Consider the following 26303-nt stretch of genomic DNA (forward strand, 5'->3'; position numbering starts at 1 on the left):
TTTCCTCCAGAATCTTCACAAGGTCCTTTGCTGTTGTTCTGGGATTGATTTGCGCTTTTTGCACTAAAGTACGTTCATCTCTAGGAGAGAGAACGCGTCTCCTTCCGGAGCGGTATGACGGCTGCGTGGTCATATGGTGTTTATACTTGCATACTTTTGTTTGTACAGATGAACGTGGTACCTTCAGGCGTTTGGAAATTGCTCCCAAGGATGAACCAGACTTGTGGAGGTCCACAATTTTCTTTCTGAGGTCTTGGCTTATTTCTTTAGATTTTCCCATTATGTCAAGCAAAGAGGCACTGAGTTGGAAGGTAGGCCTTGAAAAACGTGCACAGGTACACCTCCAATTGACTCAAATAATGTCAATTAGCCTATCAGAAGCGTCTAAAGCCATGACATCATTTTCTGGAGCTGTGTAAAGGCACAGTCTACTTAGAATATGTAATCTTCTGACCCACTGGAATTGTGATACAGTGAATTATTTGTGAAATAATCTGTCTGTAAACAATTGTTGGAAAAATTACTTGTGTCATGCACAAAGTAGATATACTAACCAACTTGCCAAAACTATAGTTTGTTAACAAGAAATTTGTGGAGTGGTTGAAAAACAAGTTTTATTGACTCCAACCTCAGTGTATATAAACCTCCGACTTCAACTGTACATCCTGTTTCCATTGATCATCCTTGATGTTTCTACAACTTGATTGGAGTACACCTGTGGTAAATTCAGTTTGATTTGGAAAGTCACACACCTGTCTATATAAAGTCACACAGTTGACAATATATGTCAGAGCAAAAAACAAGCCATGAGGTCGAAGGAATTGTCCGTAGAGCTCTGAGACAGGATTGCGTCGAGGCACAGATCTGGGGAAGGGTACCAAAACGTTTCTCCAGCATTGTAGGTCCCCAAAAACACACTGTTTTTGGAAGAAATTTGGAACAACAGACTCTTCCTAGAGCTGGCCACCCGGCCAAACTGAGCAATTGGGGGAGAAGAGCCTTGGTCAGGGAGGTGACCAAGAAACCGATGGTCACTCTGACAGAGCTTCAGAGTTCCCCTGTGGTAGATGGGAGAACCTTCCAGAAGGACAACCATCTCTGCAGCACTCCACCAATCAGGCCTTTATGGTAGAGTGGCCAGATGTAAGCCACTCCTCAGTAAAAGGCACATGACAGCCCGATTGGAGTTTGCCAAAAGGCACCTAAAGGACTCTCAGACCATGAGAAAAGATTCTCTGCTCTGGTGAAACCAAGATTGAACTCTTTGGCCTGAATGCCAAGCATCACGTCTGGAGAAAACCTGGCACCATCCCTACGGTGAAGCATGGTGGTGGCAGCATCATGCTGTGGGGATATTTTTCAGCGGCAGGGACTGGGAGACTAGTCAGGATCGAGGGAAAGATGAACGGAGCAAAGTTCAGAGAGATCCTTGATGAAAACATTCTACAGAGTGCTCAGGACCTCAGATTGGTGTGAAGGTACACCTTAGAACAGGACAGCGACCCTAAGCCCTCAACCAAGACAACGCAGGGGTGGCTTTGGGACAAGTCTCTGAATGTCCTTGAGTGACCCAGCCGGAGCCCGGACTTGAACCCGATCCAACATCTCTGGAGAGACCTGAAAATAGCTGTGCAGCGACGCTCCCCATCCAACCTGACAGAGCTTCAGAGGATCTTCAGAGAAGAATGGGAGATACTCCCTAAATACAGGTGTGCCAAGCTTGTAGCATCATACCCAAGAAGACTCGAGGCTGTAATCGCTGCCAAAGGTGCTTCAACAAAGTACTGAGTAAAGGGTCTGAATACTAATGTAAATGTGATATTTCAGTTTTTTGGGTTTTATACATTTGCAAAAAATCTCTGAAAACCTGTTTTTGCTTTGTCATTATGGGGTATTGTGTGTAGATTGATGAAGAAGAAAAAACTATTTAATCCATTTTTGAATAAGGCTGTAACAAAAATGTGGAAGAAGTCAAGGGGTTTGACTACTTTCCAAATGCACAAATGCATACAGTAAATAAAAAATTGCTCTCATTAATGAAGAACCCTGCGTCCATGGAAATGGTCCTACCCATACATATTTATTACAGAATACAGTTTCTAACCTAAAAAGTGTCTCCAGAACTGTAGTTCATTGACTTTTGCAAACCAAATCATCGTCTTACTTTTATTTATTTTTTAATGTTTTTCATCTGAGTTGTCATGACGACGGGGTGCGAAAACAAACCAGAAACATGAGAAATATTTTGAGTGGTTTTATAAATGGGTAAGATTTATACCTGCTTGTAGTGTGTTCTATGAAAGTAGATTACATTTTGGTTTTCTGAAGAGAACATGCATTTTGGCCCAACACTGTCACTCAGAGCTGACACTCACATGGTCAGTTCAAAAAATCTATATATTATTTAACCTTTATTTAACTAAGCAAGTCAGTTAAGAACAAGTTCATATTTACAATGACGGCCTACCCCAGTGACACTGGGCCAATTGCGTACCGCCTTATGGAACTCCCAATCACGGCCGGATATGATACAGCCTGGATTCGAACCAGGGACTGTGGTGACACCTCTTGCTCTGAGATGTAGTGCCTTAGACCGCTGCGCCACTCAACAGAAGATACCCCACTACCCTTCAAGAATTATAGACAAGACCATGAGCTACAGCAATAATCTGTTACTATTGAAGGGGCTATTATTACTGTCAGCATGTCCTTTCAAATAAGTTCATCTCATGGTCAACGTGGACTGGGTTACTCAAACTATAAATGGATTCCATAACTAAGACCTAATCCAAGAAAATGTGCAGCCTTGGTCATTGGTCAGTATGAACTGTTATTCCCACTTTAGTGTTGTCAGCATCCTAAGTAAGTGTTGTGACATGTGGCTGACTGATACATAGCACAGCCCTCTAAATGCTCGGTGATGTCTCTCCAACCCAGTCCCAGACAGAAGTAGAATAACAAGATTGGTACTACAGAAAAAGATCACACAAAGGAATTCAAGTAAGTATTTTTATATATATAATTCCTTCATTACATAAAACATTTTTGAAATATAAGTCTGGATATTGTTTTTCATACGCATACACTCAAATTGAATTTTATACATTTGTACCCACACATTTATAACTTTGCACCTTAAAGCAGTTCATCTTAACAAAAAAATATATATTATACACATTTTTCAAACATTTCAAGTAGGCCTATTGATGTTTGTAGCTAGATATTTACACATTTGTACAAACTCAGTTTGCAGTATGAATAAAGTATACAACACAGCATATATTTTACTAATTATTTACAGTCATGATAAAACAGAGAGCAGATGGTTTTAATATGCATCTAGCAGCCTCTTGGAAGGAAACAGGCCTAGCTGGACATGTGGGGTAGAAAAGCCCCATGCTGCTTTTGGTTCACCTCAACCGACAAGTGGTCTCTGGCCCCCTCAGACCGGCTGGTGTAGAGGGGGCACTTGTTCTGGGAAGTTTTGAGCTGCGACCACCCCAACCTCCACCCAAAATAATTTATGTAGAGGGATTTGTTTCCCTCCTCTCCATGGGTCTATTGGCCTTACCCCTATCAGTTGTCAGTCACTGTCTCTTGGCCATGTTATTGGCTGAAGCGCACATCAGTCAACTCGGAGGCGGACGGGTGTCCCTGAAGGGGGCAAGCGAGCAGGCGGAATCAGATCCCCCCCCGTCACCTCCCCCAACTTGCCCCGCCCCTTAGCCGCCCAACCACCACTGTCTGTGAGGTGGAGATGAGCGACGAGTCCAGACGGGTTTTCTTGTCATCAGTGGTGACATTCTTATGCGTCGATGCGGAAGGACAGCAGCTTCTCTGAGTGCATGTTGTTGAGTGTGCGCAGGTCGGGCATCTTGAGCAGCAGCTTGGTGAAGCGAGAGGCGTCACAGGGGTCGCTCTTGCTGACCAGGGCACGCAGCGCTCTGATCAGAGACTCCTGAAGCAGCTCCACTGAGTTAATGTTCTCGATGCCTGAACGATCTGAAAGAGGACAGAGAAGAAAGAGAGCACCGTTAGACTACTTTACACTTTAGTACAGACCATTACTATGCCATAATAGTGCGTCATTTTTTAAAGTTTCAAGTGTCATCGTCAATGTTTCCCATAATTTTTTCCGGCACTAAGCAAATGTCAGGTCTGCTGAGTGCAAACTTGAACATTGTGGAAATTCTGTGCAACTTCCTGTGAACGCTGAGGCTGTACCCACTTTAAGTAACAGTTTCAGACAGTGGTCAAGTAGGCTACTGTGGCTATTTGATCATAATGTAGGCCTACCAGATTGGCCTACCATCAAAAATAATGGAAAAATACATTCCATAACATTTTAACATGGAAATGGCTGTTCTATCATTCAGCCAAAAGTAGCAGCCAATGTGTGGTGTTCAATGTAGGCATACATTCCATTAGACTTTTGAAAAAACATGCAGGGCTTGACTGAAAATGTTGTTGTTCGATGAAACCACTTTACAAAATATTACAGTGAATCAGACAAATGATGCTACTGCCTATTGGCTTATTTAAGACTCTCTCAAAATACAACACTGCCCCTTTAAGACACAAAAAAGCTCTTATCCAACTCCCTTTTCAAAGATGTCTAGAAATATTCACGTTTTGTGCTCAATCACTCCCCCCATTGCTGAATACAAATTATCTATAACTTGGCTAATAACTCCATAACTATCAAAGGATATGAACAAGTGTACACACGTGGCTGCATGCATCTCTTGCTTTGATCTCAAAACAAGTGAATCTACTCATGACCGCTCATGCTGTAAACACAGTCCAGTTCAAAGTGAATGCCACAGATCCATATATGGCAATATTTGCATATAGGCCTACTGCAGCTCTGATTGGTTATGCCGTACCGGTCTGTGTAGAGTATGGGCTGAGTCGTACGTGTCAACACAATAGAATCCTACTCCGATGCGTTCTGCCTACAACAAAATATCTTGCATAGTTTGTTTTGTTTCGGTATGTTGCATTTAAAGTACAACTGAATCCTGGACTTGCTGACGGGCCACCCCCAGGTTGTAAGAGTAGGCAACAACACGTCTGCCACGCTGATCCTTAACACTGGGGCCCCTCAGGGGTGTGTACTTAGTCCCCTCCTGTATTCCCTGTTCACCCACGACTGCGTGGCCAAACACGACTCCAACACCATCATTAAGTTTGCTGACAACACAACAGTGGTAGGCCTGATCACCGACAATGATGAGACGGCCTATAGGGAGGAGGTCAGAAAACTGGCAGTGTGGTGCCAGGACAACAACCACAATGTGAGCAAGACAAAGGAGCTGATCGTGGACTACAGGAAAAGGCGGGCCGAACATCGACGGGGCTGTAGTGGAGCGAGTCGAGAGTTTCAAGTTCCTTGGTGTCCACATCACAAATGAACTATCATGGTCCAAACATACCAAGATAGTCGTGAAGAGGGCACGACAAAACCTTTTCCCCCTCAGGAGACTGAAACGATTTGGCATGTGTCCCCAGATCCTCAAAAAGTTCTACAGCTTCACCATTGAGAGCATCCTGACCGGTTGCATCACCACCTAGTATGGTAACTGCTGGGCATCTGACCGTAAGGCGCTACAGAGGGTAGTGCAAACGACCCAGTACATCACTGAGGCCAAGCTTCCTGCCATCCAGGACCTATATAATAGGCGGTGTCAGAGGAAAGCCCATAAAATTGTCAGAGACTCCAGTCACCCAAGTTATAGACTGTTTTCTCTGCTACCGCACGGCAAGCAGTACCGGAGCGCCAAGTCTAGGACCAAAAGGCTCCTCAACAGCTTCTACCCCCAAGCCATAAGACTGCTGAACAATTAATAAAATCACCCCTGGACAATTTACTTTGAACCTCCCTTTTGTACACTGGTGCTACTCGCTATTTATGATCTATGCATAGCCACTTCACCCCCACCTACATGTACAAATTACCTCAACTAACCTGAAACCCTCGCACACTGACTCGGTACCGGTGCCCCCTGTATATAGCCTCGTTATTGTTATTCTTATTGTGTTACTTTTTATTATTACTTTTTATTTTAGTCTACTTGGTATTTTCTTAACTCTTCCTGAACTGCACTGTTGGTTAAGGGCTTGTAAAGTGAGCATTTCACGGTAAAGTCTACACTTGTTGTATTCGGCGCATGTGACAAGTAAAGTTTGGTTTGATTTGATTTGATATTGCGTTAATTCGATCACAATTCCCACGGTAAATGGAAACGTTGATAGTGTTAACTAACGGGGAAAACTCCAGAAAGTTGAGTGAAGTTCAATCTCGTGCTTCTCTGCGCGGGCTGTTATTTGTTCTGCGGGGCAGTCCCGGTGGAGCTGTGCACCTGCGTGCAGCTTAGAGGGAACATTGGTCATGGTGATTTACTGGCAGGAGAAGTACAGTACTTTCGCTCTGGCTGCTTAGATAGGTTGTTAAAGTAATAAGGCTTCTCATTGTTCTTACCTGCAGACACTAGCACTACAGCGGTGAAGAGACCCAGCTCCTCGGCCGTAAGCTCCAGGGAGTTGAGTTTCTCACTGAATTCAAACATGGTGTCTAGCAGGCCTCCCATACCCATGCCCTTCAGGGCCTCCAGGCTGTAGGTGGCACCAGAGATGAAGGTGACAGTCTGCTCCTTCACGTTGAAGAGGGAGGCAAAGCGCACCATCAAGACCTGTAACAGAAGAAAGGGAAAAGTAAGTGAGTGGTGAGTCATTGTATCTTCTCAAGTTGTGAGTATTTTTTGTTTATCCCTGCGTGAAGTTTCTTTGCATATCTGTGTTTGCACACATTTCACGGATGCCTACCTCAAAGGTGCCGGCCTTGAGCAGGGTGACTTGGTCGTTCTCGGAGAGTGCACTGAACCCTGGAATGTGCTTGGCGAACTCCACCACCTCGCGCACAGCCGGCGTGAAGCTGAGCGAGAAGTCCTCCCAGATCTCCTGAGGGGTCTTGTTGGGTTCGTCTTGGGGGCACATGTTCATTGGACATGCCTGGAAGAGCGAGGAGAATCGTAATCAGCATTTTCCTATATGCTATGACTACCTGCCACTATTATTGACAATCTTTGACGTCAAGATCTTTTCAATGTTGCTGTTCTGTTCAGTGACTCACCAGCACAATGTCCTTGAGGTTTTTCCATGGGAAGTTCTGCCCCTGGGGAACGCTGCTGGTCTCAATGCCTTGGTGGCTCCCGAACAGGTTGCTGTTGTGGAACTGCTTGCCATTGTTTTGGTGATGTCTGTCAGACATGGCCTGGAAGCCATGGTGCTGGAGGGCCACGTTGTTGTTGTGGTGGTAGATTGTGTTGAGGCCGTTCTGATGGTAGCCAGCAGGGCAGTAGTTGGAGCCCCAGTTGTCCACCTCTCCGTTATGCTGTCTCGTGGACTCGCCCAGCTTGTCGTGGGCATAGACGAAGGTCTCACGGTGCGCCCGGGCAATGGCCGTTATGGTGCAGTCCACCCCAGGGCTGGGGCACAGGGGTGGAGAGCTGGCCAACAGTGGCGGGCTTTGGGTGGATGGTGGGGGCAGAAGGGAAGCAGGGGCTTGTGCTGGAGGACAAGGGGAAGGGGCAAAAGGCAGGGCCTGAGGCTGGGGTGCCACAGTCAGACCCGGGCAGGGAGAGGAGGAAGTGGGAGAAGGGGGACAGTTGTGGGTCAGGCTGGCCAGCTGGAACTCGTTGTTCATGTTGTTCATGTTGTTCATAGCGCTCTGCATCTCTGCGAGCATGCGCTGCTTCTCACGCTTAGGTATTCTGCCAAAGCGAACAGCTGGGGAGAGAGAAAGAGACACGTGGAGTCAACTGTCCTAACAGGGATGAGAGTGTAACAGATCTATTAGACCTTTTGTGGCTATATGTGTCATGTTTTAGCCTGTGAAGCTGTACTTACCATCACGGGACATGCCCACGGACAGACACTTTTTGAAGCGGCACTGCTGGCAGCGGTTGCGGTTAATCCTCATGATGGTGCAGGTCTCGTTCTTCAGGCACTTTTTGTACTGGATGTTCTGCTGGATACTGCGTCGGAAGAATCCCTTGCAGCCCTCACAGGCATGGACGCCATAGTGGAAGCCTGAGGCGACGTCTCCACACACTTTACACAGCAGCACCATCCCATTCAGTTCTGTTACAAACATAAAGAGTAGAACCGACAATGAGTCCAAATTCCAAAAACACTTAAAGCTGCAGTTCCAGCAGTGACAGATAGGGGTGCACAATCTGGAGTCATATAAAGGATTGGGGTTCTGGTAAGGGGGTCTACTCACTGGTAAGGCTTGCCACGGACTTGCTGGTGGAGCAGCGAGAGATGCTGCTGTCATTACGACCCCTAGGCCTTGGGGACCCTCCGGAGCCGGAAGAGGAGTTGCCATCATCACCATTGGAGGAGCTGGAGCTGCCGCTGCCGGAGTAGGCATTGGAGAAGCTCTGGGAACCATTGGGGGAGGGAGGGAAGGAGGCTCCGAAGGAGTTCTCGCTGTACATAGACACCGGGCTGGTGTGATTTGGTGAGCAGCCACTGGAGCCGATGTAGGAGATTACGCCCCCTGGTGGACAAAATAAAAAGCGAGAGGACAACTTGTTAGAATGGATGCATGGTTTAAAAACAGTGAGATCATTTGATTTGTCACATTTGGTGCTCCGTTCTTTGACTCGCTAACCATTGGACATCAGTCAACTGACAGTGAGGACTGATGGAAACTAAAACAGAGGAGGTAAAGAGGAAGAGGGTTCAAGAGAGGACAAGTACTGGTTAGGATTGATATTGCGCCCATTCATGTTCACTGACAAAAGAACGAGGGGGCGGCTGCAACTTTGTATCATTCTGTACATTCCAAATGTTCCCTTAGCTACCCAGGACAGTTATGCAAGGAAACTGTGGCAATGTTAGGATAACCATAGCAACAGGGTGGCTGGGGAGAGTCCAAGAAGACAAGTGACTGGAAAAGAACATTGCTTTCCAGGAAATGTTGGCAGGAATGGCTGCCCTGACTGGCTTTCCGTTTATTTTACTAGCTCAGAGGTCACCCCTCTTACCAAAACAGAAGCCCTGACCACAGAGTACATTTACAGGAAGCCATAAGGGCAAGATTGTTGTGCCACGTGAGCCAGCATCACCTACAGAACATTATTTACATTATGGAAGAAGCTATTGCAGCATGGAGAATGAGCACGTTCTTTTTGGATGCTGCCCAATAGCACAGACTGTGCTATTGCTGTTTTGCAGTCTCATTGGCCAGACATAGCCACCCACACGAGTGGATTTAGATACTCTTGTGCTCTCTCTCTCTCTCTTTGTTGGAACTCTCCTGACAACTTTCACTTGCCCTACTTCCCTTTCTCTCCAACTCTCCCTTTTCGCTCTCCTTGAAACTCCCTGTTCTTCTCTCACCACACCCCCTCCCCTCTGTACTCTATCTTGCTCATACTCTGTTTCTCTTCTCCCTCTCTCACTTTCATTCTCCTTCTCCCTCCCGCTTGTTCTAATCCAGCTGTCTCGGTTTCTCCCGCTGTGAAGGCTAATTCTCACAAGTTCCGTCCAAGGATCACGTTTCGCCACAGCTGGCCACCCACACACCAACTCGTGCCCGGTCACCGGGGGGTGCCACGCACAAGGCTACCGGGAATGGCTAATCGCTTTTTAAATGCCAAATGGTGTGCCCAGCCCTTTGCCACTAACAGCATCCCTGCCGAAACCCGAACCTACAAAGCTTATGCCCAAGACTTTCTGCACTTCCTGTTGACTCCAATTAACCTGTGCTCTAATACCAGATCAACTGTATTGTGTTGTTGTGAGGAGATGATGTGTTGTTGTGAGTCGATAATGTGTTGTTTTAAGGAGTCTTTGATACCTTTGCAATACATTTTATTGGTGTTGTTGAGGCTTCAATTGATGATGCACTTGAAAACCGTCTTTATGATTTAATTTCCCTGCATTGATGGCAAGCTGCCCACCTACTGTATGTTTGGGTGGGGACTATTGAAGGATGGGATCATTGTTTTGTGCTTAACAAAACCAAACTCGGTTCTGTGAGCCTGACACAGGATGAATTCCAATTTCCTGATTGAAAAAACAGTGACAGAACGTTTGTCTGTCCTGTTCTGTTCTTTTTGAGACATTCCAATCTAAGAATCCAGCCAGCCAGGCAGCCCTGGAGGAGAAACATATTTCACTGTGGAAAGGAACATAAGGTCTTATAGGGTCACTGTGTCAGGTGTCACCACAACATCCACAACAAGTGTACTTCCTTGTCCTGCATATTTCTACAGTATTACGGCTCCTCCCTCTCTCTCCAACTCATGTTTTCACTCCCTTTTGCTCTGTCTTCCACCTCCTGTCTTTCTATCTCTGAAAAATGTATTACCCACAATAACCAATCAGTGAGTGAAAAGTAAGATTGCTTTTGTGTCAAAATCAATGACCTGCCATTTAAACCAACACGTGTACAGTCAATGTGAAATGAGGAAAACACATCAATAGATATAGCTATGAATATTGAATTAGTCTTAGCGAGCAAACATACATTCAGAGTGAAGTATTTGAAAGAAATATAATAATACATCGAAAGCTATGCATGGGAGAGCCATAGAATGAAAACAGGCTCGGCTGCATACTTGTGTTGCTCGAGGAGCAGCACTAGAGCAGGCTGGCTGGAGTACATTCTAGTCACGCCCTTACTCAACGTGCGCGCTTCCAACCTCAGGTTATTCAACGAGACTGGCAACCAAAAAAAGACTGGCAACCTGACTGGCTGTGCAATACACGCCCACACCAACTGTTTCCAGGACAGCCTCACGTTCCCTCCCGCTTAGCGCTATCCATGGTACCCAATAGACAGCCAATTCCCACAAGATATTATCATGTAATTTACAATATACTTGCTGAATATAACCGAAAAGCTTGGTATCTATCTATATTTTCACTTTGCTATGGTGTAGCTGTACAATATCATTGTATGTATTGCAAATGCATTTACGACCTATATTCAAATGAATGAACATTTAAATGCTTTATTAGACCTACTATCGCCTTGCCATAATAATAATATAATAAAGGTAAACCCAATATTTTGGACATCTTAGATAACGAAAGGGAATGTCCCAATCACCCTGCAAGTATTTGGTTATGCCTGTGTAATTATGTCAGAAACAAAACATTATGCCTTACATAAATGTTCGTGTCCCACTTTTCAATATAACACGTGACTGAATGATGTCCGGATCGAATCGCAAGAATTACACCCGCCAGCTATCCAATAGCAGTGCACACATGGCATCCAAGACTGCGTCACCCATGGGACTCTGACGAGCAATTATGTAATGAGCTTGCTCTCTATACCAATGGAGATTGGTGGAGAACAGTGAATGAAAACAAAACGCACATGGCTAGCTTGGCGGGCCATGTGAATTGGGCAAAAACTTGCGCGGATGTCTGCATCAAAGAGATATCCGTCCACCTGATATGACCTACTTCCCCTCGAACTATTTTAGCATTGTGTCGTAACACATGATGTTCTACCTACCACACGTACACCATCAAACAATGTATCGTGTTTTAAATACTTCTTGATACAACATTTCTTCATTTTACTTTTACTGAGGCCAGTATTTCGACCTTGACAATGACAGTTATGTCGAACGGTTGGGGTAAAAATCTATAGGCTACAGTAATGATAACACACAGTCGTCAGTGAATTCAAAATACACACTGTATGAGAAATAGGCCTACTTCAAGCCTCGTCAGTCATGCACTGAGGTTTGGCATGAGGAGAACTGTACAGAGACCCATTGAACTTTACCCCATCTAGTGCATCAGAAGGATGATTCCATCAGCCACGTAAATCACATACAAAAGTGGCTCTACTTAATCGACAGGTGTACATCAATACAATACAACTCATCATTGATTTACGCATTGCGGACTGATAAACAACAAACTGTAAAGAGCTTCAACAGACTGCCAATAAGCCAGGTAGCCAAAACAATGCGTAAAACACATTTTAACCCCAAATACGGTATCCATTACACACGCACAACAAAATAATACTGAATATTTACCTGTATTGTTGTTATTTGTGTCCATTGCTGTTGTTGCCATCCTGAGCTCCAAAACATTCATATAGATATCGGTGAAAATAGAAAACAGTTTAGGAAAGGATAATTTCCCTTGGCAAAAAGCAGGTCCTCTATTCTCTGTTATAACGATGTCATTATGTAACTATAATAAAAGCTCTGTTTGAGTTCGAATACTCATTAAAATACTTAGAACCAGGGTTAATAAACTATACCAAAGGATGCTTCCGCTATCGAGCAAGTTCCCGCGTAATGTGAATCACTTCTCTGTGAGCACTGCCAGTGAAAGAAATTACGAAAAGCGTCTATGCTGTCACAGGCTCTATCCGTGTAGGTCTGAACCGCAGTTTCCAAGTCGGCCTGGTTTTGCTCAGTCTCCCTCATCCCTAGGAAAGGAACAAGGACGCACTGCATGCATGCCCGCACGGGGCTGAAAACGGGACCATGTGACCCCCGGGGAGTGCCTCGTGCCCCAGTGACACACTTTTTTCTCCGAACACATTAGCTTTAAAAAATAAAAAAAAAACCTGCTCACATGGAGACGGTAACTCCGCCTACGAAAACGCCTACGAAAAATGTGGGGAAATAATATTTTAACGCTGCCATTTTAACTTTAGGGGATAGGACAATGTTTTAATATCACCAAATTGCCCAACGCCATTGCGCAATGCCATGGCACATGTTCCATCCATCATTCAAATGATGTCTAATTTGGGTTTAATTGGACGTTTTCATGTCTGGTTGGAATGTGGATGTGACCACAGACATTCACTTGATACATTGAAAAGATTAGTGCGACCTGTTGTGAAGCGAGGAACATGTCATTTCAAACATCTTAATATCATCAAGAACAAAGATTAGGTTTTATTCAGCTTTCCTGGCAGTATTGCAAGCGATGGGAATGGGGTGATGGTGGTATAGAATACAACAAAAGAACTGTCCAAGAACTCTCCAGAATGAATGCAGATAAGTATCATAATACCTTATTTATTACCATTTTATTACCAGTGTTTTGTAATAGGAAAACTCTGCAGGATCAAAAGGAGCGAACCATTTCTGCCAGACTGTTTACAGCGCCCCACTCTATTCTACGCTGTGCACATTGTCCTCACACCCCCACACTGTGCTGCTGTGGGTACATGTAAAGATCACCTAGCCCCATTCTGCGACTACCCCTGAAAATCTCATCTATTTCCCATTACACGCAGCTAGTACATTTGGATCATTGGAAGTTGTGGGAACGTAAGTTTGTGGTTTCCCATTCGTTCTGGGAACGAACCCATACGTTTCCAGACTGGTAAAATGGAATGTTTAGTAACCATTCTGTGAACTGAAGTGAAAATTTAGCCTATTATGGGAACGTTTCTTTTTAGGTTGCAGGGAGGTTCTGAGAACGTTTTGCTCTGGTTTCTTGAAAGTTTTTCTGGGAGGTTTTATTAACGGTCTGAGGATGGAAATTATAGAGGTTATTTAGAGTTTTTTTTATAACTTCCTTAAAACTCTTTAGAACCCATAGCAGCCGTCGATGACCTTTCTTTAAAATAGTATAGCGGTCGCGAACGGCCTTGTTTTTCTAACCATAATACACTATATATACAAAAGTCCCGTGTAGCTCAGTTGGTAGAGCATGGCGCTTGCAACGCCAGGGTTGTGGGTTTGATTCCCACAGGGGGCCAGTACAAAAAAAAGTATGAATGTATGTACTTGTAAGTCGCTCTGGATAAGAGCGTCTGCTAAATGACTTAAATGTAAAAATGTAAAAGTATGCGGACACCCCTTCAAATTAACCAGACACCTAGGTATTTGTAGTTGTCCACATATTCTAAGTCAGAACCGTCCAGAGTAGCGATGCTGGATGGGCGGGCAGGTGTGGGCAGCGATCGGTTGAAGAGCATGCATTTATTTTACTTGCATTTAAGAGCAGTTGGAGGCCACGAAAGGAGAGTTGTATGGCATTGCAGTTCGTCTGGACGTTAGTTAACAGTGTCCAAAGAAGGTCCAGAAGTATACAGAATGGTGTCGTCTGCGTAGAGTTGGATCAGAGAATCACCAGCAGCAAGAGCGACATCATTGATGTATACAGAGAAAAGAGTCAGCCTGAGAATTGAACCCTGTGGCACCCCCATAGAAACTGCCAGAGGTCCGGACAACAGGCCTTCCAATTTGACACACTGAACTCTGTCTGAGAAGTAGTTGGTGAACCAGGCGAGGCAGTCATTTGAGAAACCAAGGCTATTGAGTCTGTCGATGAGAATGTGGTGGTTGACAGAGTCAAAAGCCTTGGCCAGGTCGATGAATACAGCTGCACAGTATTGTCTCTTATCGATGGTGGTTATGATATTGTTTAGGACCTTGAGCGTGGCTGAGGTGCATCCATGACCAGCTTGGAAACCAGATTGCATAGCGGAGAAGGTATGGTGGGATTCAAAATGGTCGGTGATCTGTTTGTTAACTTGGCATTTGAAGACCTTAGAAAGGCAGGGTAGGATAGATATAGGTCTGTAGCAGTTTGGGTCTAGAGCGTCTCCCCCTTTGAAGACGGGGAAGACCACGGCAGCTTTCCAATCTTTGGGGATCTCAGACGATACGAAAGAGAGGTTGAACAGGCTAGTAATAGGGGTTACAACAATTTCGGCGGATCATTTTAGAAGGAGAGGGTCCAGATTGTCTTGCCCGGCTGATTTGTAGGGGTCCAGATTTTGCAGCTCTTTCAGAACATCAGCTATCTGGATTTGGGTGAAGGAGAAATGGGGAGGCTTGGGCAAGTTTCTGTGGGGGGTGCAGGGCTGTTGACCGGGGTAGGGGTAGCCAGGTGGAAAGCATGGCCAGCCGTAGAAAAATGCTTATTGAAATTCTCAATTATCGTGGATTTATCGGTGGTGACAGTGTTTCCTAGCCTCAGTGCAGTGGGCAGCTGGGAGGTGGGAGGAGGTGCTCTTATTCTCCATGGACTTTACAGTGTTCCAGAACTTTTTGGAGTTTGTGGTACAGGATGTTTGAAAAAGCTAGCCTTTGCTTTCCTAACTGTCTGTGTATATCGGTTCCTAACTTCCCTGAAAAGTTGCATATCGTGGGGGCTATTCGATGCTAATGCAGTATGCCACAGGATGTTTTTGTGCTGGTCAAGGGCAGTCAGGTCTGGAGTGAACCAAGGGCTATATCTGTTCCTGGTACTACATTTTTTGAATGTGGCTTGCTTATTTAAGATGGTCAGGAAAGCACTTTTAAAGAATAACCAGGCATCCTCTACTGATGGAATGAGGTCAATATCCTTCCAGGATACCCGGGCCAGGTCGATTAAAAAGGCCTGCTCGCTGAAGTGTTTAGGGAGCATTTGACAGTGATGAGGGGTGGTCGTTTGACCGCAGACCCATTACGGACGCAGGAAATGAGGCAGTGATCGCTGAGATCCTGGTTGAAAACAGCAGAGTTGTGTTTGGAGGGCAAGTTGGTTAGGAAGATATCTATGAGGGTGCCCGTGTTTACGGATTTGGGGTTGTACCTGGTAGGTTCATTGATAATTTGTGTGAGATTGAGGGCATCAAGCTTAGATTGTAGGATGGCAGGGGTGTTAAGCATGTCCCAGTTTAGGTCACCTAACAGCACGAGCTCTGAAGATAGATGGGGGGAAATCAATTCACATATGGTGTCCAGGGCACAGCTGGGGGCAGAAGGTGATCTATAGCAAGCGGCAACGGTGATAGACTTGTTTCTGGAAAGGTGGATTTTTAAAAGTAGAAGCTCAAATTGTTTGGGCACAGACCTGGATAGTAAGACAGAATTCTGTAGGCTATCTCTGCAGCAGATTGCAACTCCGCACACTTTGGCAGTTCTATCTTGTCGGAAAATATTATAGTTAGGGATGGATATTTCAGGGTTTTTGGTGGTCTTCCTAAGCCAGGATTCAGACACGGAAAGGACATCCAGGTTGGCAGAGTGTGCTAAAGCAGTGAATAAAACAAACTTAGGGAGGAGGCTTCTAATGTTAACATGCATGAAACCAAGGCTTTTACGGTTACAGAAGTCAACAAATGAGAGCGCCTGGGGAAAGGGAGTGGAGCCAGGCACTGCAGGGCCTGGATTAACCTCTACATCACCAGAGGAACAGAGGAGGAGTCGGATAAGGGTACGGCTAAAGGCTATAAGAACTGGTCGTCTAGTACGTTCGCAACAGAGAGTAAAAGGAGCAGGTTTCTGGCACGGTAGAATAGATTCAAGGCATAATGTACAGACAAAGGTATGGTAGGATGTGAATACAGTGGAGGTAAACCTATGCATTGAGTGACGATGAGAGAGATATTGTCTCTAGAAACATCATTTAAACCAGGTCACCGCATGTGTGGGAGGTGGAACTAAAGGGTTAGCTAAGGCGTATTAAGCATCGCTAGAGGCTCTACAGTGAAATAAGGCAATAATCACTAACCAAAACAGCAATGGACAAGGCATATTGACATTAGGGAGAGGCATGCGTAGCCGAGTGATCATAGGGGTCCAGTGAGTAACTCGGCGGGCTGGAGACACGGCGATTCAGACAGCTAGCGGGCCGGGGCTAGCAAGCTAGCAGAAGGGCCTTAGAGGGATGTCGCGACGGAAGAAGTCTGTTGTAGCCCCCTCGTGCTGTTACGTCGGCAGACCAGTCGTCATGGATCAGCAGGGCTCCGTGTGGTAAAAGAGTTCAGGCCAATTGGCAAAATATGTGTAGTGGCCAAAGAATTTGTCCAATGGGCCTCTTCAGCTAACAACGACGGCCTACCCCGACCAAACCCTAACCCGGATGACACTGTGCCAATTGTGCGCCACTCAATCATGGCCAGTTGTGATACAGCCTGGAATTGAACCAGAGTCTGTAGTGACACCTCTAGCACTGAGATGCAGTGCCTTAGACCGCTGCGCTAATCAAGAGCCCCCTACGCTGCACCAATGCTCCCAGTACACTAAGCGAGGTCCGTACAGAAATGGTTTGTCGAGATCGGTGTGGAAGAACTTGACTAGCCTGTACAGAGTCCTGACCTCAACCCCATCGAACACCTTTGGGATGAATTGGAACGCCGACTGAGAGCCAGGCCTAATCGTCCAACATCAGTGCCCAACCTCACTAATGCTCTTGTGGCTGAATGGAAGCAAGTCCCCAGAGCAATGTTCCAACATCTAGGCTGAATTTAAGGATAGAGTAATTCGTTTTTATATGTTGGGCTTAGGTTATATGTTTGCTAGGTGCAGATACAGTGACTTTTTCCACATTTTGTTACTTTACAGCCTTATTCTGTTTTTTTCCTCATCAATCTACACACAATACCCCATGTTCCTCTTGGTCAGTGAAAGTAAGGGAAGTGATGTGGAGAGTCAGGGCTCAGCAGGAAAAGGAAGGGAGGAAGAGGAGTTAGAGATGATTGGAGGGATAGAGATGAGGAGTAGAGGGAGAGTAGAGGAAGAGAGGAAAAGGAGAGCGAAGGAGAGGAGAGTGGAGGGAGAGGAACATGGAGAGGAGGAGGAAGAGGGAAAGGAGGAGGGAGAGGACGAAGCAGAGGGAGAGTACAAAGCAGTGGGAGAGGAGGAAGCAGAGCGAGAGGAGGAGGGAAGGGAAGAGGGAGAGCACACCCGAGAGGGGAGCTTACGTTTCCATGGATTGTGTCAGCCCCAAGTCCCACCATTCACCCTTGTACCACACGGCCTGGCTCTAAAGTGACAGTGGCAGGGGTTTTGGAGTTATTTTTAAAAGTGGTAGGAACTTATATATTTCCCAGAGCTTGTAATGGATTACAACAAGAAAATGGGCCTGGTTGACCATCTTGACTGAGGATTTATTACGATGTTGGAGGCACAGGCAGAAAATGGTGTAAGTATGTGTTTTGGGGGATGCTCAACATGAACATCATAATTGCGTACATTGTGTGGGGTACCCTGCAAAAGCCACTTCCTAGAAACCACAGGTGCTGGTCCCTGAAGCCATTCAAAAAGCAGCTAGTGCATTTATTTTGTAATATGGCTACAGTGGCAGGAAGAGGGGAGCCAAGAGGGTGTGTGGACCGAGTTGTAACTATTTTGAAGCAGGTGAAGTCGGAAGGGCGCAAGACAGGGTGCGTGGTGTGCATCCGGAGTGGACGCTGGGCAAAGAGTGAGAAATGTGTAGAAACCTCCTTTGGGTGCTCTACGTGTTCTGTGCCACTTTGCAGGATGGGGCAGTGCTTCCAGAAGTTCCATGATATGTTGTAGGCTAAATGCAAACATTAAAGTGACAGTGTGAAATATGAAATACTTGTTGCATTCACTGAATTGTTGTCGAAGTAGGCTACTATTTGTACATTTTGTGTCAGGCCCGGTCTGTACTAAATCTTATTGAGAGAGGTTACCTACATTTTTAAATAGTCCCTGAATAGTTGTTTGCATTTTTACATTGTTACAGAAGTAAGAATCATTGTCAATCAAATAGCCTACTTTGTGTGGGTTTTGTAATACTTTCTGAATATTGTCCTCTGGTCACATTTTGGATCTATTTTTTTATTTATATGTAAATAATATTTAAGTAGAATATATACTGAACAAAAATATAAACACAACATGCAACAATTTCAATTATTTTACTGAGTTACAGTTCATAGAAGGAAATCAGTCAACTGAAATAAATTCATTAGGACCTAATCTATGGATTTAACATGACTGGGCAGGGGTGCACTGGGGAGCCAGGCCCAGCCAATCGGAATGAGTTTTTCCCCATAAAAGGGCTTTATTACAAACAGAAATACTCCTCAGCACCGCACTCCTCAGACAATGCCGCAGGTGAAGAAGCAGGGTGTAGAGGTACTGGGCTGGCGTGGTTACACGTGGTCTGCGGTTGGATGTCCTGCCAAATTCTCTAAAATGACATTGGAGGCGGCTTATGGTAGAGAAATTAACATTAATTTCTCAGGTTACAGCTCTAGTGGACATTCCTGCAGTCAGCACGCCAATTGTACACTCCCTCAAAATGTTTGACATCTGTGGCATTGTGTTGTGTGACAAAACTGCACATTTTAGTGGCCTTTTATTGTCCCCAGCACAAGGAGCACCTGTGTAATGATCATGCTGTTTAATCAGCTTCTTGATATGCCACAACTGTCAGGTGGATGGATTATCTTGGCAAAGAAGAAATGCTCACTAACAGGAATGTAAACAAATTTGTGCACAACATTTGAGAGAAATAAGATTCTTCTGCATATGGAAAATGTATTGGATATTTAATTTCAGCTCATGAAACATGAGACCAACACTTTACATGTTGCGTTTATATTTTAGTTCAGTATATTATGCTTGCTACATTTTGAGTGAGTAATTTAGTCAAATATTTTACAATTAAATACTCTAGTTTTTTTTTGTGTTGAATGTTAGTTGTTTTTTGATAGAGAGTGTCTTTACACAATGGAAGACAAAATTAGTGTTATTCCTATCAACATGAATGTGGTGTCATATTAAAGAAGAGGTTGTGCTCTTTAAAAGTAAGTTAAGTTGTAGTTGTCATTTGTTCTTTGTTTTTGAGCTATGTCTGTCTGCTTGAAATGTGTGAGAAAATGACCTTTATCTTGAAAATTCTCAGTAATCTACAGCAGCATTCTAGAATTCTATTGGAGTCTAAAGGGTTCAACTTTTCACGCAATATTTCAATAAGACTTTTAATAACACATCTATCTTATTTTGGGTCAACTTTTTTTAGACTCCAAGCACAGACATGGAAAAATATTTGACTTTAAATAGAACCATAAGGAAACCTGGAGGAAACATTATTCTGAAGTACTGAAATTTCCACAGAAGAACGTTGTTTATTAATGTTGTCTGAACTATTTGAGAACATTCCCAATGTCAAGCCATCTTGAAACTTTTAGAAAAGTTCTGTTAAAGTTATGAAATAGCAGGATTTTTTTTCTTCAGGTTCCTTGAATGTGCTGCAAATGTGCCAAAGCTAAGCAACTATCCTCACCATTCCCAGAAAGTTGCGGGACGGTTGTATGCAAAATAACCATAGGACAACCATGCTCTCTCCAAGCTCTAAAAAACACATGGTTCTCAGAACGTTATGTGCTAGCTGGGGACTGTTCTAGAATCTTGAACAAAGGCTGTTACCACCTGCAGAGTTAGGCTACCTCCACGCATCTAGTAAATGCACTCCCCGTGATAAAACGTATTTAAAAGCCAAAATGAGGAGGTCTATGCTACCCGCTGTGCTGCTGCTGCTGCATATAGCGCGGGAGAGAAAGTAACCCGAAAGCAGTTATCTAAGATCGGTAGACTATCATTCATTTCCAAGCTAGAATCCATAATTGAAACAATATCAAAGGGTCACCCCCTGTGTTTTGGTAAAAAGCTGAGCCATGGGCCTGAATAAATGTAACCACTCTCAAATTCATAGACAGAGCTATGGATGCAAGGACATACCAAAATCAGGCCTATAGATTTAACATGTATTTTTTTTAAATTTAACCTGTTTTGTTTTGTTTACATTTAAAGCAAGCTTGTATTGTGAGTACGATAGTTGAACTAAGTTCATGAGGCATTTATAAGTTACATTATTCAAGAAATAATGGTATATATAATTAATGTATAAGTCCAAAAATGGATGTAGCAACTTTATAAGGATTCCAGCTTTAACTTCGCTGTACAAGTGTCCGACAGCAATGTGATTCGAAACAGCGCAATACCAAGCAAGGGGAGGAATAACTTGATTATGTGTGCGTGCAAGCCTGTCGAGCAGACATAGGCGCACTTCTAAATAGAAATTGGTTAGGCGTAGGCGTACTTACAAAGCAGTCACTCATTGTCAAATGTAAATGTCGATTAATTTTGCATCCGTGGGAGGTGCATGATAACATCACGAAGTATGCATGCCAAGCACACGTGGCTCCACCGGTGACTATTGTTGTCTTACTTGTTATTGAAAGACTTCATGGGTGTTGGTTTGGAATTCTTAGAAACTGTTTTACTGCATGCAGAAAAACATAACCAGTAAACTATTTATTGCCATGGCTCTTTAGAACCCCCCAGATCCACTGTGTGCCCACTGTGCTAGTGTAACAGTATAACTTTAGTCCGTCCCCTCGCCCATACCCGGGCTCGAACCAGGGACCCTCTGCACACATCAACAACAGTCACCCACGAAGCGTTGTTACCCATCGCTCCACAAAGGCCGCAGCCCTTGCAGAGCAAGGGGCAACACTACTTCTAGGTTTCAGAGCAAGTGACGTAACTGATTGAAACGCTATTAGCGCGTACCCGCTAACTAGCTAGCCATTTCACATCCGTTACACTCACCCCCCTTTCAACCTCCTCCTTTTCCGCAGCAACCAGTGATCCGGGTCAACAGCATCAATGTAACAGTATAACTTTAAACCGTCCCCTCGCCCCGACACGTGCGCGAACCAGGGACCCTCTGCACACATCAACAACGGTCACCCACGAAGCATCGTTACCCATCGCTCCACAAAGGCCACGGCCCTTGCAGAGCAAGGGGCAACACTACTTCTAGGTTTCAGAGCAAGTGACGTAACTGATTGAAACGCTATTAGCGCGTACCCGCTAACTAGCTAGCCATTTCACATCCGTTACACTAGCTGGGAAGCTGCCATGCCTGTAGGCCTAATTGACTCGTGCCCTAATTGACTCGTTCCCTGCTGTCTCGTGGTGGCTGGCCAGATAAGTAACGTGATTAGTAAACGTGACGAACATTTTACGCAATTCTCTAATCGCCCGAAGCCGCGTCAATCGACTCCTGTGCCTGGCCCGGCGCATGCGCGCTGACACGGTCACAAGTGTACGGTGTTTCCTCCGAAATAACATTTTTTGGGGGTGGATGGGTATGATTTGTATGCATAAAATGTATTGTAATGACCCTGGGTTTATAAGCGCGGAAATCGACTCTGCCGCACGAGCATGCTTTTGCGGCACAGTCGATAGCGCGCCAGACCTCAGCTCCCTGCTGTTTCATTACATTACCTAGAATCTTCTGATTATAAACCCAGGGTCGTTACAGTATAATAGTAATATTTAAAATGACAAAAGCAGGTAATTTTGTATACATTTATTTACATTTGCATGGGATTCTGGTAAGATGCCGGCAAAGTTCGCTGAATTCCTCCGGTAGACCGAAATGTCCTTGGGCCGATTCTGGTCAGTCATTCATTTTGATTCCAGGCTGAGTCCACACCCAATTGTGTCGAGGCACAGATCTGGGGAAGGGTCCCAAAACATTTCTGCAGCATTGAAGGTCCCCAAGAACACAGTGGAGTCCATCATTCTTATATGGAAGAAGTTTGGAACAACCAAGACTCTTCCTAGACCTGGCCGCCAGGCCAAACTGAGCAATCGGGGGAGAAGGGCCTTGGTGAGGGAGGTGACCAAGAACTTGATGGTCACTCTGACAGAGCTTCAGAGTTCCTCTGTGGAGATAGGAGAACCTTCCAGAAGTACAACTATCTCTGCAGCACTCCACCAATCAGGCCTTTATGGTAGAGTGGCCAGACCAAAGCCACTCCTCTATAAAAGGCACATGACAGCCCACTTGGAGTTTGCCAAAAGGCACCTAAGGACTATCAGGTCATGAGAAACATGATTCTCTGGTCTGATGAAACCAAGATTGAACTCTTTGGCCAGAATGCCAAGCTTCACGTCTGGAGGAAACCTGGCACCATCCCTACGGTGAAGCATGGTGGTGGCAGCATTATGCTGTGGGGATGTTTTTCAGCTGCAGGGACTGGGAGACTAGTCAGGATCGAGGGAAAGTACAGAGAAATCCTTGATGAAAACCTGCTCCAGAGCACTCAGGACCTCAGACTGGGGCGAATGTTCACCTTCCAACAGGACAACGACCCTAAGCACACAGCTAAGACAACGCAGGAGTGGATTCAGGACAAGTCTCTGAATGTCTTTGAGTGGTCCAGCCAGAGCCCGGTCTTGAACCTGTTCAAACATCTCTGGAGAGACCTGAAAATAGCTGTGCCGTGACGCTCCCCATCTAACCTGAAAGAACTTGAGCAGTGAAGCAGTGAAGAATGGGAGAAACTCCCCAAATACAGGTGTGCCAAGCTTGTAGTGTCATACCCAAGAAGACTTGAGTCTGTAAGCGCTGCCAAAGGTGCTTCAACAAAGTACTGAGTAAAGTTTCTGAATACCGATGTAAATATGCTATTTCAGTTGTTTATTTTGTATAATTTTGCAAAAATTTCTAAAAACCTGTTTTTAAATTGTCATTATGAGGTATTGTGTGTAGATTGATGAGGGGGAAAAAACAATTTTATCCGTTTTAGAACAAGTCTGTAAAGTAACAAAATGTGGAAAAAGTCAAGGGGTCTGAATACTTTCTGAATGCACTGTATGGGCACTTAGCCCCTCCCAGGACCACACAATTACCCAATTGGCAATTACAACCAATAAACTGGTTCTACAATGTAAAATGCATATTCCACATCCATTGTTACATTAGTCAGACTTATGATTATTAATGATATTTCATCACCATTCATAAATGGAACAATCATTTGATCTTATTCAACTTACTGACTCCAAAGCATGGCGTGCAGGCAACGTAGCCTATTTCTATGCGCACATGCTACTATTACGTACAACCAGAATGACAAAGAAGTAGGACACAGTCACGGAATTCTGACGTAGCCTGTGAAATATGAACAAAGGAAACCATAGATTGCATTTAAATTCAAACTGAACGTCTACCTCATGAGTCAATAATGTGCACATGTGCACATGTGCACAGTAAACATTGCGCCCACTCAGAGGTTAAGTAATGTTTTGATTTGATTTGATTTGATGGTAGGCTAAATGAAAATGTATGATATCAAACAGGAAACGTGTGTTGCAATTTAAAGTTACTGGGATGGAATGATGAAACGCTAGCAATTATTGTAGGATTAGATGGAATATAGATTTACCACATATGCATTTATTTTACTTGTGAAAGCAACCACAAACATTTAAACAAGCGCTCTCTCTCCACTGGCAGGAGTTTGGAGAGTGCAAGTGGAGAGACGCCTATGATGCGTCTTCCACACCGTAATAATTTTAACAAAAAATTCTAAATGCATCAAATTATCAATTTAAAGCAATTTTGACATAACAAAAGACAAGTAGGCCTATGCTAGTAAATGTTGCTTGAACGCTGGTGAGCTTGCAAAGTAAATGGATAATATTCTTGATTCCAAACTATTTTTGAAGCTTCATATTGTATTTATTATGGCAATCCTCTCTCCCTACAATTTGACGTTTGTGCTGCACCTGATCCTATGGCTGTACCAATCAGCAATCTGTTCGCTAGCTCACCTGTCCTGTGTTGATTGACAAAGATGATGCTGCGGCTACTGTCTCTGGGTGTGTGGAGAATAATCCATGGACTGTGTGCAACAAAATTAGTGACAAAATGTTACTAAACCTGGCAAAATAATTTCAAGTATGAAGTCAAAGTCAAGTCCCGAATCTTGAGGCTCCATATCAAGTCTCAAGTTATTTTATTTTCTATCCAGTCTCAAGTCATCAAATTTGATCCCCTCGGAGACCATTTATCAGACCCATGATTAAGCCCTATAGAAGTATTGCCAGTGCATTATGATTCATTAAAAACTGGGTGGTTCGAGCCCGGAATGCTGATTGGCTGACAGCTGTGGTATATCAGACCTTATATCACAGGTATGACCAAACATTTATTTTTACTGCTCTAATTACTTTGGTAACCAGTTTATAATAGCAATAAGGCACGGCTAAGGGCTGTGTCCAGGCACTCTGTCCTGGTATATTGTCCATATACCACACCCCCTCATGCCTTATTGCTTAATTATACAACGGGTGGGTCTAATCCTGAGTGCTGATTGGTTAAAACCGCATTCCAACTGTTGTCTATTCAACAAATTACCACCTGCTAAATCTATTAAGTTAAAATGCCTATTTACTCTGTTCCATCTGACTGCGCAATCCTCTGTCTCATCTCCCCAGTCAGGCAATTTATAAACTTGATCTCCACTATAAAAAGCATCTTAGACTAACATTTAGTTTTCAACAGAGGAAATTTGTATAAACCTTGCTGTCTGTCTCTCTGACATTTGCAACATTGTTTCAATGTTCAAATTCGATCTCCAGCTGTCCCATAGTAGACAGAGAGGCAAGCAGGATTTCTCAGCCAGTCTAAATCATGAATCAACTGGCCTACTTTTTATGGATATACAGTTGAAGCAGAAGTTTACATACACTTAGGTTGGAGTCACTAAAACTCGTTTTTCAACCATTTCTTGTTAACAAACTATAGTTTTGGCAAGTTGGTTAGGACAAGTAATTTTCCCAACAATTGTTTACAGACAGATTATTTCACTTATAATTCACTTATAATTCAATTCCAGTGGGTCAGAAGTTTACATAGACTAAGTTGACTGTGCCTTTAAACAGTTTGGAAAATTCCAGAAAATGGCTTTAGAAGCTTCTGATAGGCTAATTGACATCATTTGAGTCAATTGGAGGTGTACCTGCAGATGTATTTCAAGGCCTACCTTCAAACTCAGTGTCTCTTTGCTTGACATCATGGAAAAATCAAAAGAAATCAGCCAAGACCTCAGAAAAAAATGTAGACCTCCACAAGTCTGGTTCATCCTTGGGAGCAATTTCCAAACGCCTGAAGGTACCACATTCATCTGTACAAACAATAGTACACAAGTATAAACACCATGGGACCACGCAGCCGTCATACCGCTCAGCAAGGAAGAAGTCATTGCTCCAAAACTTCCATAAAAAAGCCGCACTACGCATGGGGACAAAGATCGTACTTTTTGGAGAAATGTCCTCGGGTCTGATGAAACAAAAATAGAACTGTTTGGCAATAATGCCCATCGTTATGTTAGGAGGAAAAAGGGGGAGGCTTGCACGCCAAAGAACACCATCCCAACCGTGAAGCACGGGGGTGGCAGCATCATGTTGTGGGGGTGCTTTTGCTGCAGGAGGGACTGGTGCACTTCACAAAATAGATGGCATCATGAGGATGGAAAATTATGTGGATATATTGAAGCAACATCTCAAGACATCAATCAGGAAGTTAAAGCTTGGTCGCAAATGGGTCTTCCAAATGGACAATGACCCCAAGCATACTTACAAAGTTGTGGCAAAATGGCTTAAGGACAACAAAGTCAAGATATTGGAGGGGCCATCACAAAGCCCTGACCTCAATCCTATAGAAAATTTGTGGGTGTAACCGATGTG

General features: G+C 44.3%; 1 protein-coding gene across 1 annotated transcript; it reads right to left on the reverse strand.

The window, feature by feature from the left end:
• Positions 1-2995: 2995 nt before the first annotated feature.
• Positions 2996-12574, reverse strand: LOC120034322 (nuclear receptor subfamily 1 group D member 1-like). The gene is made up of 7 exons (XM_038980833.1): positions 12075-12574; positions 8285-8563; positions 7909-8142; positions 7133-7788; positions 6826-7011; positions 6482-6692; positions 2996-4002 (listed from the first exon to the last, which is right to left on the reverse strand). The coding sequence occupies exons 1-7, from the start codon at positions 12133-12135 to the stop codon at positions 3806-3808; spliced, it is 1824 nt and encodes a 607-aa protein (XP_038836761.1). The 5' UTR covers positions 12136-12574; the 3' UTR covers positions 2996-3805.
• Between the last annotated feature and the right edge of the window lie 13729 nt (positions 12575-26303).

Source organism: Salvelinus namaycush, chromosome 41 (assembly GCF_016432855.1).
Source record: "Salvelinus namaycush isolate Seneca chromosome 41, SaNama_1.0, whole genome shotgun sequence".
Taxonomy (NCBI): Eukaryota; Metazoa; Chordata; class Actinopteri; order Salmoniformes; family Salmonidae; genus Salvelinus; species Salvelinus namaycush.